This window comes from Hipposideros armiger, unplaced genomic scaffold (genome assembly GCF_001890085.2).
Source record: "Hipposideros armiger isolate ML-2016 unplaced genomic scaffold, ASM189008v1 scaffold_66, whole genome shotgun sequence".
In the NCBI taxonomy this organism is placed as follows: domain Eukaryota; kingdom Metazoa; phylum Chordata; class Mammalia; order Chiroptera; family Hipposideridae; genus Hipposideros; species Hipposideros armiger.
The window spans coordinates 1,914,975-1,933,299 of NW_017731416.1; the positions used below are offsets into that span (position 1 = coordinate 1,914,975).

The following is an 18,325-nucleotide window of genomic DNA, read 5'->3' on the forward strand; positions in this document are numbered from 1 at the left end:
AAAAACTATTAAAATGATACTACTCAATATATACCTACAACTAAAGATGAATACAAGTCATGTGTATACATTTTTTGGGCAACAACCCCCTGCCCCCCATTTCCGTGACTACAGGAACCATGAAATGTGAAAACATATCACAAGCCCCAAGGAGATTCATAGCCAGACCAAAGTCCTATCTTAAGGTATCCAAGTATTGTTTTAAAAAATTTTATTGGGGAACAGTGTGTTTTTCAAGGACCCATCGGCTCCAAGTCAAGTAGTTGTTTCAATCTAATTGTATGGAGGGCACAACTCAGTGGCCCATGTGGGAAATCCAACCACCAACCTTAGTGTTATGAGCACTGAGCTCTTACCAACTGAGCTAACCAGACGCCCCTCCAAGTATTCTTTAAGGTATGGGTCGTAGCTGTTTTTAACACCACCGGGGCCACGGTCAGGACCTATGCGTCCATCTTCTTATGACTTTCCTCTAGAAGGTAAGCCAGGGTGGGCAGGTAGGTGTGTGTGTTGGGGGCGGGCAGGTGGTGTTTCTCATTCCCAGGAGACACCCGAGTCAGAGGAGAACGCACACCTGTGGCGGAAGGCGACAACGGGCGAGGCTGCAAAGGGCGTGTGGAAGCTAGGCGACATCCAAGGTCCAGAGAGAACCCCAAGCCTCGGCCCTGCCATCGCGCCCTACTGGATACCTAGGCCCGACACAGGTGTGTGCCGGGGGAGTCAGATGCACCGCGCTGCACTCCCCCGGCAGGTACACCCTCCTCCGCCTACTAGTGACCTAATTACAAGGTGCCACCCAGAGGCGGAGGTGGCCTCCAACTAGGCGCCCGTTCCTGCCCTCAAAGATGCGAAAATCGCATGCAATTTAATCGCTTTTGCACCACAGAAGAGCGGGGTCGCAATTCTCATTTTCGTGATCTGGCTGCAGTCGCCGGGTAAAGAGCCCAGGCGTAACACCTTTGGGAAAAAGTCTCCGGTAGCTAGTAGTTATGCTCCCGTGGGGGTTACGCCTGTGCTAGGACTGCGCCTGCGCCAGCGCCAGGTCCGCGCCCGCGCCGCGTAGGACGCAGTGCTCTGGGATTAGCCCAGTTCCCGAATGCGAGCACCGTGCTTGCTGGGACTCGGTCTTCCCTTCCTCTTGGACCTCATCCTTCTGGAGGACCACGCCCTAAGGTGCCTCCTGTTACCATCCGGCTACATTGCGCCTGCGTCTTGGCCCCTGGTTCCGCCCCGACTCGGTTCTGGCGACTGACCAGGGTTGGCTCCGCAGTTGCGCAGCTCGTTTCGCTGCTCTTCTACCCCTCCGCACCCAGCCGCCTCCTGACGCCGGGCGTGACGTCACCACGCCGGCGGCCGCCATTACAGAGAGCTGAGCTCCGGGGTTAGGGCGAGCGAAGGAAGGCAGCGGCCGGTGGCCGAGCACTGCGGGGAGAGCGAACAGGCTAGCGCTAGCGCCGAGCAACCTCCAGTAGACACACAAGTACCCCGGACACCGGTGGCGGCGTGTGTGTGTGGCCCGTGTGCGGGCGGCGGCGCGGGAGTAGCGCGGAGCGGCAGCCGGTTCGGGCGGGTGGCATCATGGACGAGAAGGTGTTCACCAAGGAGCTAGACCAGTGGATCGAGCAGCTGAACGAGTGCAAGCAGCTCTCCGAGTCCCAGGTCAAGAGCCTCTGCGAGAAGGTGAGCTGCACTCCGGCTGCGGGAGCTGCCGTAGCTGAGTCCGCCGGGAAGGAGGCGGCCCTGGGAAGGGTGCAACATGGCGGAGGCCGCCGGCCCGGGCCCCCAGAGCCTCCCAGACCGGCGTCCGGCTTGGTGCGGCCCGGCGGCGATTCTCGGGCGACCCGGCGCCCCCTGCCTCCCGCGCAGGGATTGGTTGCCGCCGCCACGGCCGCCTAAAATGGCGCCGTTCACCCAACTTCGGAGCTTTGGAGCCCTCGGCCTTGGTGTCGGGCGGGGTACTGTGGGAACTGAGACCCTGTGTGTCAGGGTTGGGGATGGTTTTGAGATCCGAGTAAGAGGACTTGGGTTCTGCGGCCTGGGAATGGGGCTTGGGACTCTACTGTGAAGTGGGTAAGAGGCTTTTTACTTGTACTCAGGATGAATTCTCAGCTCCAAAGCTATCCACAGTATCCCCCCAAAAGCAAGCTTGTAGGCCAGATCCCAGGACCTGTCTAAAGGTCACACAGCATTAGTACTACCCTGGGTGGTTTGTGCTAAACTCACCGAGCAGTCTTTTCCAGAGACTTTTTTTAAAGCGTGTTTTTTAGAAATTTAAAAATTAACCTATAACCTAGTTTCTACGAAGGTCATGGTGGTAATATAGAGAGCAGTATAACTTATTTTTCATAGTTGGAAGAAATGGAGAATTTGGTGAGTCATACTACATAAGGAGTTTGGGGATTGGAAATCAAGTGTCAGTTGAATCTGTGATTTATATGCTGACTCAAGTTGGGTAGTGTGAAACCCTTGTCTAAGCTTAACGTGCTTGGCAGTTTGCCATTTATTTTTTAAATGAGCAACATAAAACTAAGCAAATTTTGTATCCTGGCTCTTTGTTGGAAAAGTTAACTCGTTTGTATTTTTGTGGCTTTAAGAAGTAGTAGTAGTAATAATACTAGCTGTCGATTGAGCCTTTACTGTATTCCAGACATTGTCCTTAGTATTTAAATAATTTATCTCACGTGTTGAAAAATGGAATCTTGTAGTCCATTTAATAAGTCCATTTTAACTTCCCTTTTTAAAATTAACTTTGCAGCGTTTCATTTTTAGTACAGGATTGTGGAATATCTATTAGTGAAGAGAGTTATTAGCAATTATGCTGATTTGTTTGTGGTTAGATAGGAAAATTAGGTTCATGAGTTTGGTGTATATGCTCCTAAAACAGGCTTTTTCAGAAACTGTGCTGTAGATTGTAATGTGAGTCAAATTTAGATTTATTTATCCCAAGCCTGAACAAAACTCCCCTAGTTGATCAGGTGACACATTATCTATTAAAATTTCATTTTAATGGTAGCAATCTATTGAGTCTTTTGTGCATCTTGACCCTTAATTCTTTGCATCAAGTGAGGATGGCATTTGTTTTGAAGGTTCAGAAATAGGCTTTTAAAAATTATTTAATATGTATTATTAGGTGTTAATTTCTAGGTACTGTAAGGGATGATTTTAATGACTTATAGTTCGGTGCTTTACATGAGGACTTTGAGTCAGCCATTGGGTAGATGACTAGTCATTTGTGTAGAAAATATTGGAAGAGAAATAACGATGCAATTGGAAGACTAACTGCAAGTTGAACCTGAACACTAGTCCTCTTTCTGCCACAGAGTAATTGACCTTTGGGCAACCACTTCACTTGGTCCACATATTCTTGTCTATAATAATAAATAGAGTTAAAACAGATGTTCCAGGGTCTTTTCTAATCCGAGATTTTACAATTCCATTTTAAATTAGTACTTTGTGTTTAAATATTGAACACCTATTGACTATCCAAGACTGCTTACTCTTACGAGAGGAATGGAAAGCAATGCAGAATAATCTTCTCAAGGAGCCTGAATCTTGGAGATCAGCAGTAGATGGGGACCACAGTAGTGTAGAGGGTTTGTATTGGAGACTAGAGAAAATAATATTGGATGCTAAGGTGGGGTGGCTGAATCTTGGTGCATCTGGTAAATGTTTGTTGTTTTCCACGTTTTTGAAAAATTAAGATGTAGTGAGATTAATCAATTTATGCTTAGATCTCTATTGCTAATCCAGTGTGTCCAGACTTTAGTTCTTAGAGCCAAAAAGATGGAAGTAAGATTTGAAGTTAGGTTTCCAAGAAATGGGTCCTTTTGGGGGGATATCACACAGCCTTCATTTTGTTTTTAACTTGTATTTCAACTTTTGGTATTATAGTAACCTTCCAAACTAAATTAATTTGAAGGCAGTTTTTTAGGTATGTGGGAGGAGTTAGCATATCTGACTTGACATGATCTTTTCTACAAGTCTTTCTAGTAAAACAATAGTTCTCTTTTCACTTTGTTTATATTTGTATGGCCAATAACAGATCTGGTGAAAGCTACATATTTTGAAAATCATGATGGAAGAATTTTTTTTCATTAACACGATAGTTTTTTGTTTTTTTTTTAATAAAAGATACTTGTTGGAAATAGCTATTTGGTAATAGTTGATAATTTCTTTGATTATAAGAAGGAATGATAATTTTAAAGCCTTCTGTATATCTGAAAATGATCTGAATGAAATCTTTCAAGTTAAATAGTAAAGATCGAAGTATACTCTAAGAGGTCATTGTGATTAAAAAATACAGAGGCCATTATTGTATCTCATCAACAATTAGCAGAGGTAGATGTTCAAAATGCAAAGAATCCAAGTGTACTTATAGATAAGGGTGAACATGGTTTTTACGTTATCAACTAGTTAAGCCCCCACCCCAAATGTGATTAAGGTTTATAAATCAAAGCCAAGGTGGTTGTGTGTGTGTGAGCAGTATACCTTGTCATTTTGGGGATCATAATTTGTTGATTGTTTAAAAATTTGTGGTTGAGTTTTGTCTCAGGTACAGTTCTATAGTCAGTAACATTACTACATCTGTATAACTGGACTGGTATGTTTCCATCTATGGATTGGAAGAAAATATGAGTGTCAGCTTGCTTTCTCATTAACTACAGTAAACAGTTTTTTATTATATGACTTCAGCAGTGGTTTAATTTAGATAGGATTTTTGGCTTTGTGCTTTCAGGTCTTACCAAACTTGTGGAGAATGTAGTTTGATAGCCAGATTTTTTTCAAAGGAGTTCTTTAACTAGGTATGCTGTTTTCCATTGCTCTACAAGCACTATAAATAAAATGCAGTCATTAAGTCTTCACTTAGTTTTAACTTTTGTTAACATTAGTATGAAAAAAGGAAAAAGGAAAACCCCTCTGATTGGATGAGCTGCAAAATATTTGACCAAGGGTAAGTCTCTATATGAAATGGGTAATATATTTTTGTGAGTCTGTATATGTGTTTAATTTAAACCAGTGTTTGGCTCATTTCCATAAAAGTAATTTGAATATTGAGAACAACAGTTGGCAGGGAAGCATGATACCAAATATTGTTTTCATCATACTTTCACATGCATAGTTCTCTTAAGTTTACCAGACAGTTATTGTCCTCAGTTATAGATAGAAACCAGAGGCTCAGAAAAGTCAAGTTACTGACTGCAGGGGCCAAATTGAGATTGCCTAGGCTTATGGATCCTAAGGCCAGTGTTCTAGTCTTGCTTCACAGACCCCCTTCTCTTTTATGAGTTTATTTTTTAGTGAAAGATGCAGGTGAATTGAGACTAAACTGAACTTTGTAAAATAAAACATTTTATTTTGATTGTTTAAAAGTTCTCTATTCCAGTCACATACTGTTTCACTTTGTCCTGGAGGAGAAAACAGTAATTATTCTTCAATTTTGGAGGTGGCTAACTACATTTGCCCCTCAAGATTAATACGGTGAAAACCCCGATTCATTTTCAATGTATTCTCCAGCAAAAATCATGATTCAAAGACTGAGCTCTAAAATATTCTAATAAAGTATAACTGACACTTATATTGTTCATTACAGCTTGTAAAGTGCCTTTCTTTTTATACTCATAGCTTCCACAGTTATGTGCCTGCGTGTGTCTCATGATCTCCCAGGCATGAAGCAGTAATACAGTTAGATTTGAGTTGACTTAATGAGGAAACACTGAGAAGGTGAACAGTCCTATTCAGGTACACAGATCCCCCAACTCTCCCTTTGTCTTCTCAGAGTCGAGAGTTCTGTGTCTACAAATATTGGCAGTAGGGCTAAGGTGAAATGCTGTAGAAGGTGGGGGACTGCAGGAGTGGAGTGTATGGGATAACGTTCGCATCACCAGTCTAGTGTTCTTTTTGTGGCAGCAAATATTTTCGTATTTCATTGTAAGACATGTTTGTTTGTTACCGGTGGAGTGATATTCTTTGTTTAGTTTAGAGGAGGTAAACTAGGAAAACCAGGGGATGTTGGGTTGGTTGGGGTTGAAGTAATGGTGGGCAGGAGTCTTTTTTTTAGGGTGCCCAGGAGAGAGGAAAAGTTTTGTGTAGCAGGAACCTCTCTTTTTTTCCTACTTTGGATTGTTTCTCTTATTTCCACTTTTTTTCTTTATTCATTTCTCATTACCATCCTTGTTTGAAAAAACCCTCAACCTGTACTGTCCTGTACAGGTCTAAATTGAACTTACTAGAACTAGGAAGGAGAACGATTTTGTTTTTGTTTCTATTTTTTTAAATAGCTTTTTGTTCAGCTTCTGGAGCAGAAGTGGTAGAAGGGGCTGAAAAGTAGAGGGGGTTCTGGCTGCTAGTAAATGGCTGGGATCTGAAAGGACTGTAAAGAAACAGTCTGAAGTTAACTGCTTAATTTCTTCACAATATAAAGTTACTATTGCCTACTTATAGATCGGTATTGTGGTTTAGAATGGATAAACAAGGCAGTGACAGTTGTGTATATCTAAGCTGTGTGTGACCAGCTGGTCAGTCACTGGCACTCCTTGTCCCCACCTCTGTCTTAGTCAGTTAGTTAGTACTACAGATTGGAATTTTTACCCTTCTGTTGTTGAGGAGGCTGGAGGAAGGTTGAGAACCTTTGTTCTAGAGTGCCCCTGGGAAACAGTTTATCTAGCCAGAGCCATATACAAAAGTGCATTTGACAAAAGTTATGGAGTGTCATTGATGCTATTAACTGTGTGACACCATACATTTGTTTTTGGAATTCACTCAACCAAAATTTATTAAGCCTCCGTTATATGCATTATTAGTTTTCAGTATTTAGCTTTGTTTAAATAGCATCATCATAGGGATTTGTTAGTTTATTTTTTGTTCTAATAGGGTTTCAGATTAGTCAGGAGGGTGAACTTGTAAACTCTAGATAGGAAGTTTTAGAACGTTTGTGCTAGTGATGATCAACTGCATTTTATTTCTCTGCCACACATCATCTGTAAACTGGCAGTAATGTCCATCCGTGTTTGTTGGGTGGCTCTGACTTTTTTTTTTAATAAAGATTTTTATTGGGGAATTGGGGGATGGGAACAGTGCTGGGGAATTGGGGGAAGGGGACAGACAAGTTGCTGTCCTTTTGTTCTTCAGTCTAGTTGTGGAGGATGTTGCTTCATTGGCCCAAGTTGGCGCCATCATTGTGCTCTTCCCAAGCGAGGCAGATCAGTCGCTGGCTTCTGGACAGCCACTCATGGTGGCTGCTGGCCGCTCACGCTGGCTGCTGGCTACACACAGTAGCGCATGGCAACCCACTGCAGCAGGGGCTGCAGCCTCCGCTGTCGCTGGTGACTCACGGCAACCCAGCTCCAGGTTGAGCTGTTGTTCAGCATCTTAGCTGTGGAGGGCAGTGTCACTGGCCCTCATGAGGAATCCAAACTGGGGCCCTCTGGCGTCCCAAGCCAGTTCTTAACCAACGCGCCATTTGGCCGGCCCATGGGTGGCTCTGACTTTTAATAAAAAGGCTTAAGTGCTTTAGGATGGAGTAGAATTTTCATTTTGGAAGGAACCTTAAAGACCTAGGCCAAATCACCTTTTATAAATGAGGGAGGAAACAGACCCATAGTGGTTGCATCTAGTTCATGATGAACTGTTGTGACAATTTTTAAACAACTATGTGTGTGGAGCAACATTTCTCAGTTTAAAAATCGATTAACTCCCCCCCCCCCATGCAGGAATGATTGAGAATGTTTAATTCATGCACATGACTGGTTAGTAAAGATTGAGGCCAGTGTGTTGCAGGTGATACATAGGACTTTAAAGAAAATAGTCATTCGTTTTGGTCAGAGGTGAAGGTGATTATTTGAAATGTGCTTATACAGATTTTAATCAAAGAAGATTGAGTTGTTTCATAAGATACGAGAATATATAGAGAGTATATTCAGTGTATATAATTAAGCATGAAGAAAGGTTTGATAATTGAAGGTAATTAACTCAAGATTCACTTGCTTCCAGGGCTAGTAATGTCTTTATGTATCACACCAAAATAAAAATCTAGCCCTGTACACTAATTTATCATGAACTTTAATTTTTGTTTTTGCACAGTTAATGAAAATCAAAGAAACTTTTTCTAAAAGAAGTATGAAGCAAAATGAAATTCTTAGGATATTGAAAAAAATGTGTTAATTTGCTTTTTAAAAAGTTTTTAGGGCCGGCCGAGTGGCTCAGTTGGTTAAGAGCTTGCTCAAGAGTGCGAGCTCTGAGCAACAGGGTCGCTGGTTCTATTCCCCACCAGAGCTGAGCTGCCACTGAGCTGACAACAGGTGGCAGGATGGCTCAGCTAAAAAAAAAAAAAAAAAAAATTTTAAGGCCAGCCGAGTGGCGTGTTGGTTAAGAGCTGGCTTGGGAAGCCAGCTCTGAGCAGCAGGACCCCGGTTCGGATCCCACATGGGCCAGTGACACTGCCCTCTACAGCTAAGATGATGAAAAACAGCTCAACCTGGAGCTGGGCTGCCTGTGAATCAACAGCGACAGGCGTAGGCTGCAGCACCTGCTGCAGTGGGCTGCCATAAGCTACTGTGTGTGGCTGGCAGCCGGCGTGAGCGACCGTCCAGAGGCCTGTGACCGATCTGCCTCACCTGGGAAGAACGCAATGATAATACCAACATGTGCTAGTGAAGCAACATCCTCCACAACTAGACTGAAGAACAAAACGACAGCAACTTGTCTGTTCCCCTTCCCCCGATTCTCCAGCACTGTTCCCCTCCCCCAATTCCCCAATAAAATCGTTTTTAAAAAAAGTTTTAAAATATCTTCAATTCTGTTTAAACTGAAAAGTAAAATTCAAAAATTGCATTTTTTCAGCTTCTCTTATGTCTTTATGGCTATATTGGTAGAAGATGTACTCAACTTTATGATTAGAGTATGAAATGTTAAATTTACTTGAACTAGCATTCCAATGAGTATTAGAAATAAGCAGATTTTTAATAGAAAAATACATAAGAACATCATCCAGCTCTCTAAATACTCCAAGAACATTTGTGGACAATTTGTATAAGAGGAGAAAGAAGTGGTAAATAAACATGGAATAAAAAGTTTAAACTCCAAGATGAAAAGTGCCAATTAAATCAGGAGATAACATTTTGTATTTGAAATAGCTGAGAATGGGTACATTCTTGCATTTATTATTGCATAACAAGTTGGGCATGATGCTGTGTGTGTGTGTGTTTTAGAACCATTTTAATATAATTATACATATCTGCCAAATCCGGGAAGAAAAGGTTTGTGCATATATCACTTTTCTAGTTAACATCTGCAAGCATAAACAAAAACGATCTCAGTTTATAAATTTATCAGGGTCAGAGCAATTGACCTATATCTCTTTACTGCTAAGCTTACTGGCAGTAAATTACAGATGAATTAGTGTCCTTTTGTTTCTCTTCTCTCACTCTCCTTGTCCAACAGAAACATTTTTGTTGTAAAGTTTGAGTGAAGCTCACCTCTAGCCAAAGGTAATCTTTTTATGTAAGGACTCAGTTGCTCTGAATTTTGCTTATAATTGTAATGTATTTAATCACAGAAGAAGCCCTGCAAAGGTGGAGTTCAAAGTTGCATACAATAACAAGAGATCAGAGTTTTGAAGTCTAGTACAGATTAAAAACCACAGATGTACCATTTTTATGTATGACACACTGTCTCTTAAACTACATATTGAATCCTTATGAACATTATTTTTTAAATAAAGTAGTGCGTGTTGGACAATCAGTGGCACAATTCACATAGCCCTAAAAAGTTGTTCAGTGCCAACTAACAGTTGGTCATTAAATGTGACTGAGCTTGAGACACTGTCGATTCCTCAGATTCAGCCAAGAATTGGCTAAAACATTGGAACACCTCTGCGTGTGAAGGCTGTTGTTCCCTCACAATTTAATTTTTTTTTTTGAACTTTACTGGGGAACAGTGTTTTTCCAGGACCCACCAGCTCAAAGTCAAGTTGTCCTTCAGTCCTAGTTGTAGAGGGCGCAGCTCAGTTCCAAGTCCAGTCGCTGCTTTCAGTCTAGTTGCGGAGGGAGGCACAGCCCACCATCCTGTGAGGCAGTCCAACTGGCAACCTTGTTAAGAGCACGTGCTCTAACCAACTGAGCCACCCGGCCGCCCCTCAAGTTTTAATTTTGTTCGTTTGGGGTGGTGTTTGGGTTGCACATGGCTAGAATGCTTTTGATCACTTTGGGAATCAGGAGAACCAATGATCTAAAATTATAACAGGATCATAAGTAGATTGGTTTGTCCATTTCAGGTTGCTGGTTGGTGGGCCCCTCTAAGGACGACTTTCATTTTTCCTTCTGTGCCTCCCGGAACATTGATCAGAAGATGAGCCTGAGCACCATCCCGTATAACTTTAAGCAGTGCCTGGTTAAAACTGAAGCTCCATGTCCCTGGGTGGAAAGAATAGCTGGCGACTAATTGAGGTGGCTGGTGACTGCATTGGTACCCTTGGGGCTGAGTGTGGCTCCTAGTTCAGGAAGCTGATGATACATAGGGGTTAAATAGGATTTACAGTCCATGCCCCTAAAATAGGAAGCTGAGCCAGCAGATCCTTGACTATAACCTGAAGTCTGAGTATAGGTCATGGCATGGGATCTCTGTATGCAGGAAGAGGAGGGAGACAAGGGATGATAGTGGGGAGATGGAAGCTGGGCTCCAGGCAAACACGAGCACTGCTGCTGGAAATATGAATAGCTGGGACTGAGGTGCTCGGGGGAGTGGTGAATTGACCACTTGTTCCATTCTCTGAACTCACTTCCTGAGCTGGAGATGTCTTCTTTTTGGCAGGTCCCACTTAATTTTGACCTCCCTTCTGTTACTGCTGCTGTTGGCACTTAGCTCTTCAATTCTTAAACCATACCCACCCAGGTGGTCAGACTCAGCCCGTTGACTGCATAAGGCAGTTGCTTAAAATAAGACATCATGCTAAGGTTGTTAGGTGTAAAGTCGGCCCAAATGGGGTGGGAGATACCCAGCTGGAAGATCTCGCTTTCCCCCAGGGTGGACAGATTCAGGGTCCTTGGTGGGTGTGTTTGGAGTGATGGGACTAAGGGCAAAGCAGACAAACAGATGCTGGTTTACTGCTTAGGATGCATCAGCTCTTCCCCATTCCACCACTAACTTTAAAAGCATAATTCAGTTTTATATAGTACATATGAAACTAAAATGTTCATAGTGTAATCCTACAGTTGAAAATTTTCTGAAAGGAAATAATTTAAATAAACAATACATGACTAGATCTGTTCAGGAGGACGTTATACAGCAGTTTAAAGTGATCACTATAGGGGCGGCCGGTTAGAACATAGTGCTCATAACACCAAGGTTGCCAGTTCGATCCCTGCATGGGCCACTGAGATGCGCCCTCCACAACTAGTTTGAAACAACTACTTGACTTGGAGCTGATGGCTCCTGGAAAAACACACACAAAAAAAACTTAAAAAAAAAAAAAAGATCATTATAATGCTGTGAGAAATTGGATTAGTGAAAATAAAATGTTAGGACACAAAATGAGACATTGACCAATTGTAAACATGAGGTCTGTGTGGGTAAAACTGGAATAAATGAGAGTAGTTTGGTTGGTTTTGTTTTGTTTTGTTTTTTTGGTGTGGTAGGATTAAGACAGCCATATTTTTACAGTCTCACTACTGAAATAAACTGTTAGCATTTTAATGTTTTTCTTTTTTATAAAAAGAATTGTATTTTAAAATATTTGCTTGATTTAATAAAAATGCATAAGTATGTTGCATGTCTTTATCTACGATATAGGTTAAATATTGGGTTGTCATAAAAGTCATGACTCATTTTTGCAACGAAAAACATAGAAAAAATACATCATGACTTTTCTGACAATGCAATAGAAATGATAATGCTATTTTGTACCCCTAAGGAAATTAATATATAAGTGGTTGGTGATTCTGTCATTGGTTCATGTTTTTCTTCTTGAAAAATCTTGGCTTGGGTGATTTATGAGATCTAACTTAAGTCTGCTTTGTTTGTAGTTTCATGTTTATGGTGGTTAGGGATGTCGTATATCTAAGGATGCCAAGTAGGTCTATATAAGCCATATTTACCTTGTACCTGATTGTTTTATAGTAGGTTGAAAAATAAAGTTGTGAGATTACTGAAGCCGAACATAGAATGCCGAGAGGACGTTGATAATTAATGTCCCTAAAGGTTGCTTTCCTTCAAGTAACTCTCCAAATTGTTTGGGTTTTAGGATAGTATAAAATTTTAACTTCTCCTGGTTGGTTACTTATGATAAGCTTTTATTAAGGGAATAGCCTAGTAGTGTTTTAACCTTGTTCTAAAAGTTTTACATCGCATATTTTTTCCTTGAGTTCATTCATTTCAGTCTTTACCATTGGACTGAATTTCAGTAGGGTTCCAATAAATTTTTAAAAATCGATATTTTTAAGAACTTGATCTTAATTTTTTTCACATGTTAATTATATTAGCTGAGACATTTGAAGGCTTGGAAAATATTTCAGGGGAAGCAAAGAAAAGTTTGGGGTGTGTGTTCTGTTTTTGCTTCTGTGAATAACTCGGGTGATCTGAGCGTTAAATTATAGCAGTCAGAATACTAGAGAGTGAAAAGGTAGTTATTAAAAATAAAAAAATCTCTAATCTTAAGTTTCCTTGAAAGTCTGGTTCTACCACTTACTTTAAGCGTTAAACTAGAGAGTTGAAGTTGTATAGCTACCTTTGAAACATGATTGGTGAAGGCCTGGAGGCTCTAATGGTATAACTCTTTAGAAGGTCCCATTAGGTAACCCCATTTCAGGGTTCTTTTGGGTGTTTCTGGGACTTACAAGGCCTGACTTTTTGTGATAGTACTGCTTTTCTCAGACCTCTCTTCCTATGATCAGTTTTTCTGATTGTAAAATAATCTTTAGCAAGGACATCTGCAGGCGTCATTGTTCAGGTGTTTTGTGATAGTGTGTTTTGGTATAGCGATCATCTGAGAGCTGGTAAGTTGAGACCAAAAAATATCCCAAAAAGTATATTTAAAACTCGTTCTTTGTAAGCTTGAATTTTTGGTTGTTAAAATATACTTCATTGCATCTGATACATGCTACTGTTTTCTCCAGGATTTAATTATAATTATTCTGGTCTGAAATTTGGTAGGAAGGAAAGAGTGAGCTTTGGCTTTCCTGGTTTAGAAGTTTAAAATGTTTACTTTATAAATACAGAGACCTTTGCCTTTTGGAGGATGATTTGGCATTGTCAAAGTGCAAACTACTGGATACACTAACAGGTTCATTTCACAGTATCTTTTTTCAGAAAACATGCCTGCATATGTATACAGTGGAGCAAATACTAGGGTATATATTGCCGTGTCCCCCCACCCCACCCTAAGTATTATAATTCTTTAGGGAATACTCTACATCCAGTATGAGAAATTATCCAGGTTTATATGTATGCATTATGAACTCCAAGATATATATTGTTAGGAAGAAAAGCAGGCTGCTGAACAATATTGTTTCCAGTTTAAATATGGAAAGGAAAATTTATGTTTCTGTAGGCATCTAATATGCATTAAAATGTTGTAAACAAGGCTTTGAAAGGATATACATCAGCATGCTCTTGGTGGTTACTTTGCCCAAGTGGGGGAGTGAGATTGTGGAGAGTGGTCAAAGGGTACATTTAGTTTTATCTGCTACTAAAAATTTGTTACGAGAATGTATCACTATAACTGGTATAGTTTTTAAAATAAAATTAAAGATAAATGCAGTATTTATCACTGTGATTTGTCTAAACTGAAATAAAAGGGGCAAGTAGCATTTAAGCTTAATTTTCCTTACATGATTTGAATAGAAATTTTGAGTAGATTGTAATAAGGAACTTCAGGCAGTCATGATGTTATCTTTTTATCATTCATATAGAGCCTAGTGGTAGGCAGTGTCAATGTACTTTGAAACTTAACTTCTGATAGAATTAAATGTGATAACGCCCATGGCAAGATTTACATGGTATGTGATTATCTGTTTTCTTATGTCGTTGCCTTTTTAAAACTTCTGAATAACTTTCGCAAATTTCTTTGAAGTAGGGCTTATTACATTCGCATGTATTTTCATTAGTATGTATGTACTAGATGCTAAAAACACTAGATTTGGTATTCAGTGCCAAACAGGATTAGTAATAGAATATGCTGAGTGAACATCTGCTTTTTGGTAATAATAAATCAGAGGAGGCTGGAATTATACTAGAGACTTAGGTTATATGTATTTCTTAAGAAATACCTCTTTTCGAGACAGTGGATTTTTTTCTACATTTAAAAATGTTAGATCAAATTAATAATTTTGGATGTTAGTGGTTGGTGAGTGTCCTGAAATAGGGTCCTCAAAATGTTTGGAGACTTTGAAAATAGTGATTCTTAAAATTGGCTGCTGCTGAAAGCAGCAATGTGGAATGGGGAGGGGAGACTTAAAAAAATTATTGATGTTTGGAATCCGCCACCAGACATTCTTACTTAATTGGGAGAGGAGTTAGCCTGGGCTTCTGGATTTTTAAAAAGAGCCTTCCAAGTGATTTTTATGGTGTGGTTAAGGTTGCATACCACTGCTTTAAAACCAGTCCTTGCCATATTTGGTTGTCACTCAAAATACAATGAGCCAAGGCTCATTAGGAACAGTTCTGTTCATTTCACCCACATGTTGCAGGGTTTTGCCTTTTCCTGACCTAGTCTGCCACTGTACATTCTGAAACACCATGCTAGTTGCACATAAAAGGGGTACTCAGTAAATGTTGAATATATGAAGTAAATACCTTTAACCCATTCTCAGAACAAATTTCTTTGACCTTTGTAGCTTAACTGAAATCAGGGTCTCCCTGAGGAAGTCATGTACCTTCTTTAATAGCCCTCCCCAGTGGATGGATGGATGGATGCTGCCTCCCTCAAGGATAAAATTGTTTTCAGGCTTCTGTCCTCTACCTAAGTACCCAGGCATCTTTCCTTACTGCTGTTACCTGTTTATACATTAAGCACCTCCTACATCTTAGATATTGTTCACAGCAATGGACTGTGTGTGCAGTGGTGAATAAAATGAATCTGGTGAACATTTTTAAAATTGTCACTTTGGCTGTTGCATGGAAAATGGAGGCAGGAAAATGGAAAAGGGATTTCAGTGTGGAGGCTAGCACAGTAATCCAGTTGAGATGATGATGACTTGGACCAGGGTATTGGCAAAAAAGATAGAAGCAGATGGATTTGAGGTATGTTTTGGAAGGCACCCAGGCAAGACTTGTCTGGATTGGTCCCTGAGGACCTTTATGCTCTACACCATCTCAGATATCCACATCGCTAGCCCTGCCTCCAAAATTCTATTAGGTTGGTGTAAAAGCAATCGCGGTTTTTGCCATTACAAATGATGGCAAAAACCGCAATTACTTTTGCACCAAAATTAATTCACTCATCAAATTTTCTGCCTGTGGATCCTTGTTCTAATACAGCTTTGATTAGACTTGTTCCTTAGTCTATATCCATGCTCCCCTTAGGTTTTATACCTGGGGTGACCAAATGTCTTGGTTTGCTTGGGCACAGCTGAGGCATTTCCTGGGAAGCAGGATTTTCAGTGCTAAAACCAGAGTAGTTGGTCACCCTACCCCAGTCCACCCTCTTCTCTACTCTTGCATGTGATACTTCAGCCATGTTAACCATTTCCTCTTAACTCCTGGGATTTATACACATAATTGCATCTGCCTGTACTGGACCTCCTCCCATTTCCTACTCCCATCCCCTTTCTGAAACTAACTCACCCATTCTTTGGACCTCAGGCAGTTTTCCTGGCTGTCCCTGGGATTGTGATTCTGGAACCCTGTTGCTTAACTAACATGTCTCAGCACTTGGCCCTTTCTTTTGAAATGATCGTTTTTATTGTCTGCCTCTCCCCTCTACTGTGTGCTTTTATGGGCTGTCTTGTTTGTTGTGATATCTTATTTAAAGTGGCCTCAGCCAGTTACTCTCTCCCTTTCTTTCGTGGCATTTAACACAGCCTGTACTGGGTTACTTGTTCCTGGGCCCCCACCCACCACCCCACTATGCTCAGAATGAACTCTCTTGTTCACTGTACCTCCGGTAGCTAGCACAGGGCCTGGCACATCGTATCACTCAGGTAGTTCCACAAATGCATGATTACCTCCCAGTGCTTGTTACAGTTTCTGGCATTGGGTAAATGATCAATAAATGTGTGTTGAATGAATGAAAGGGTACTGAGTGAAAGGTTACCCTTAAAAGTTATATTTGAATTTGTGATTATGTGGGCGATTGTATATGCTGCTAGACAATTTTCTAAAACCAGCATAAAAACCATGTATATTGAATAGTCACAATTGTAAAATAAGTTTGTATTTAGGTATAAAGTGTAAAAAATATATTAACAACCAAATATATGGTGATGGAAAGAGAACTGACTCTGGGTGGTGAACACAGAATGTGATATATAGATGATATTACAGAATTGTATACCTGAAACCTATGTAACTTTACTAACAATTTTATACAGATAAAATTTTAATGTCTTCCAAAAATTCAAGTCAAGCAGGACTAAGAAGCCTCCTCATAGCCTGGAATCCTGGCGTGCCAGCATTATAGTTAGAACTTGAAAGCCAAGAACTAGGTACCTGAATGTCTTGCTCCATTTTCATTGATCTTATATAGCTGCTAATAACAATCTCTTAAGCATTTACTTAGATGGCATGTGATAGGCCTAAAACTCCTCATACTGATGAGAGGAACAGGGCTATACTTCTTGATATCACGTGGTGTTTTATTTTTTATTAGGTATCAGATTAGGCAATGGAATAGAATCCAGCCATATCTTGCCCTCTTAATGGCATCATAATTGCCTACAATTTCATCTTATACTGAGACTACCCTTCAAGCTACATTAAGTGTAAATAAACATATCTTTGTTAATGTTGTTTAATGCCAGATGTATTGGTTTATCTTTTTCTCCATCTGTAGGCTAAAGAAATCCTGACAAAAGAATCCAATGTGCAAGAAGTTCGATGTCCAGTCACTGTCTGTGGAGATGTGCATGGGCAATTTCATGATCTCATGGAACTGTTTAGAATTGGTGGCAAATCACCAGATACAAATTACTTGTTTATGGGAGATTATGTTGACAGAGGATATTATTCCGTTGAAACAGTTACTCTGCTTGTAGCTCTTAAGGTAATTTCAATTTTATTTTTGGGCATTTTAAACTGGGTGAAACAATCCTCTTAGCTGTTCTTTTTTCCAGTAATTTGTGATTTTTTCTATCTGAATCTTAGGTTTTAGAATAAAACTGCACATGTAGGAATATAAATATTTGGGTTTGGGACTTTTAAATCCTGGGTCTGTCTTCATTCTGAGTAAGGGGATAGTATAGAATAAAACAAGATTATTCTCTAAAGAAGCGACCACTTCAGTGAGATGATTTGAAAAAATGTTAGCAGGCTGGTCAAATAGAAATTTTTAGTTCAATAAATTGAGGTATGGAGAGGTAATATAATTTCTGAATACTTTTGAAGTGTTTTAAAGCAACAGAACATATCAAATGTCAGAATGGCTATATCCTTTGACACAGTAATCCTATAATTAAAATTCTGAGGATGAAGTTCAAGAGGAAAAGAGCTTACTTAATATGAAAACATAAATAGCAGCCTTATTTTTAATTTCAGAAAAAGAATTGACCTAAATATTCAATGGTAAGTGACTATCTAAATTAGGATTTATCTCAGTGGACTAGTTTGCAGCCATTAACATGACATGATAATCTAGAAAAATAGAAATGATAATTAAAGAAAGCAAGTTGCTTTACACCAGTTATAGCTTTGGGAAATGTACAAAGACCTGAAGGTGAAACACAAAATAGTAAATAACTTTAAGGATAATAGGCTTCAGCCTTTCCCTTAAAAGAAATTGTTTGACTATCTTTTGGGGAGAAAATTTTATTAAATAATATGCAGTATGATAAAATGGCTGCCAGTGACTTCTAATATTGGAAAAGCAGTGAGATGTAGTTTGGGGAAGAGCTGAATTTTAGGCAATTAATATAACGTGTGTGTTCATGAAGCTGCTAGTCTGAATCATGTAAATTGCTACAAAACATTTTTGGAGGTCACTGTTCTGCATCTGTAAAATGAAGGAGTTAGATTAAACAGTGGGAAGCTTCTGCGGTGACTCTAGATATATATTATGAAAGCAGCCTTGCAAGCTAACATGTGCTTAAAGCCTGGGATGGATCCCAGTGCTCAGAGAGGAATGACTATGTTACCTTTAAGAATCATATTTGGAGGGGTTAAGGGCTGCATTGTGCCCCCC

General features: G+C 40.2%; 1 protein-coding gene and 1 pseudogene across 2 annotated transcripts in view; one reads left to right on the forward strand and one right to left on the reverse strand.

Moving 5' to 3' along the window:
- The first annotated feature begins 1,125 nt into the window (after positions 1-1,125).
- The window catches only part of PPP2CA (protein phosphatase 2 catalytic subunit alpha), a 24,567-nt gene continuing 7,367 nt past the window's right edge, over positions 1,126-18,325 (forward strand). Inside the window, exons 1-2 of one of the 2 annotated variants that reach the window (XM_019642257.1) lie at positions 1,126-1,680; positions 16,982-17,191. In XM_019642257.1, coding sequence (XP_019497802.1) covers positions 1,579-1,680; positions 16,982-17,191 — 312 coding nt within the window. In that variant the 5' untranslated portion in view covers positions 1,126-1,578. Of the gene's footprint in view, positions 1,681-4,902; positions 4,952-16,981; positions 17,192-18,325 lie in introns of those variants that run through there. The other variant, XM_019642258.1, reaches the window with a different exon arrangement.
- LOC109382629 (homeobox protein OTX2 pseudogene) lies at positions 10,269-10,943 on the reverse strand (annotated as a pseudogene).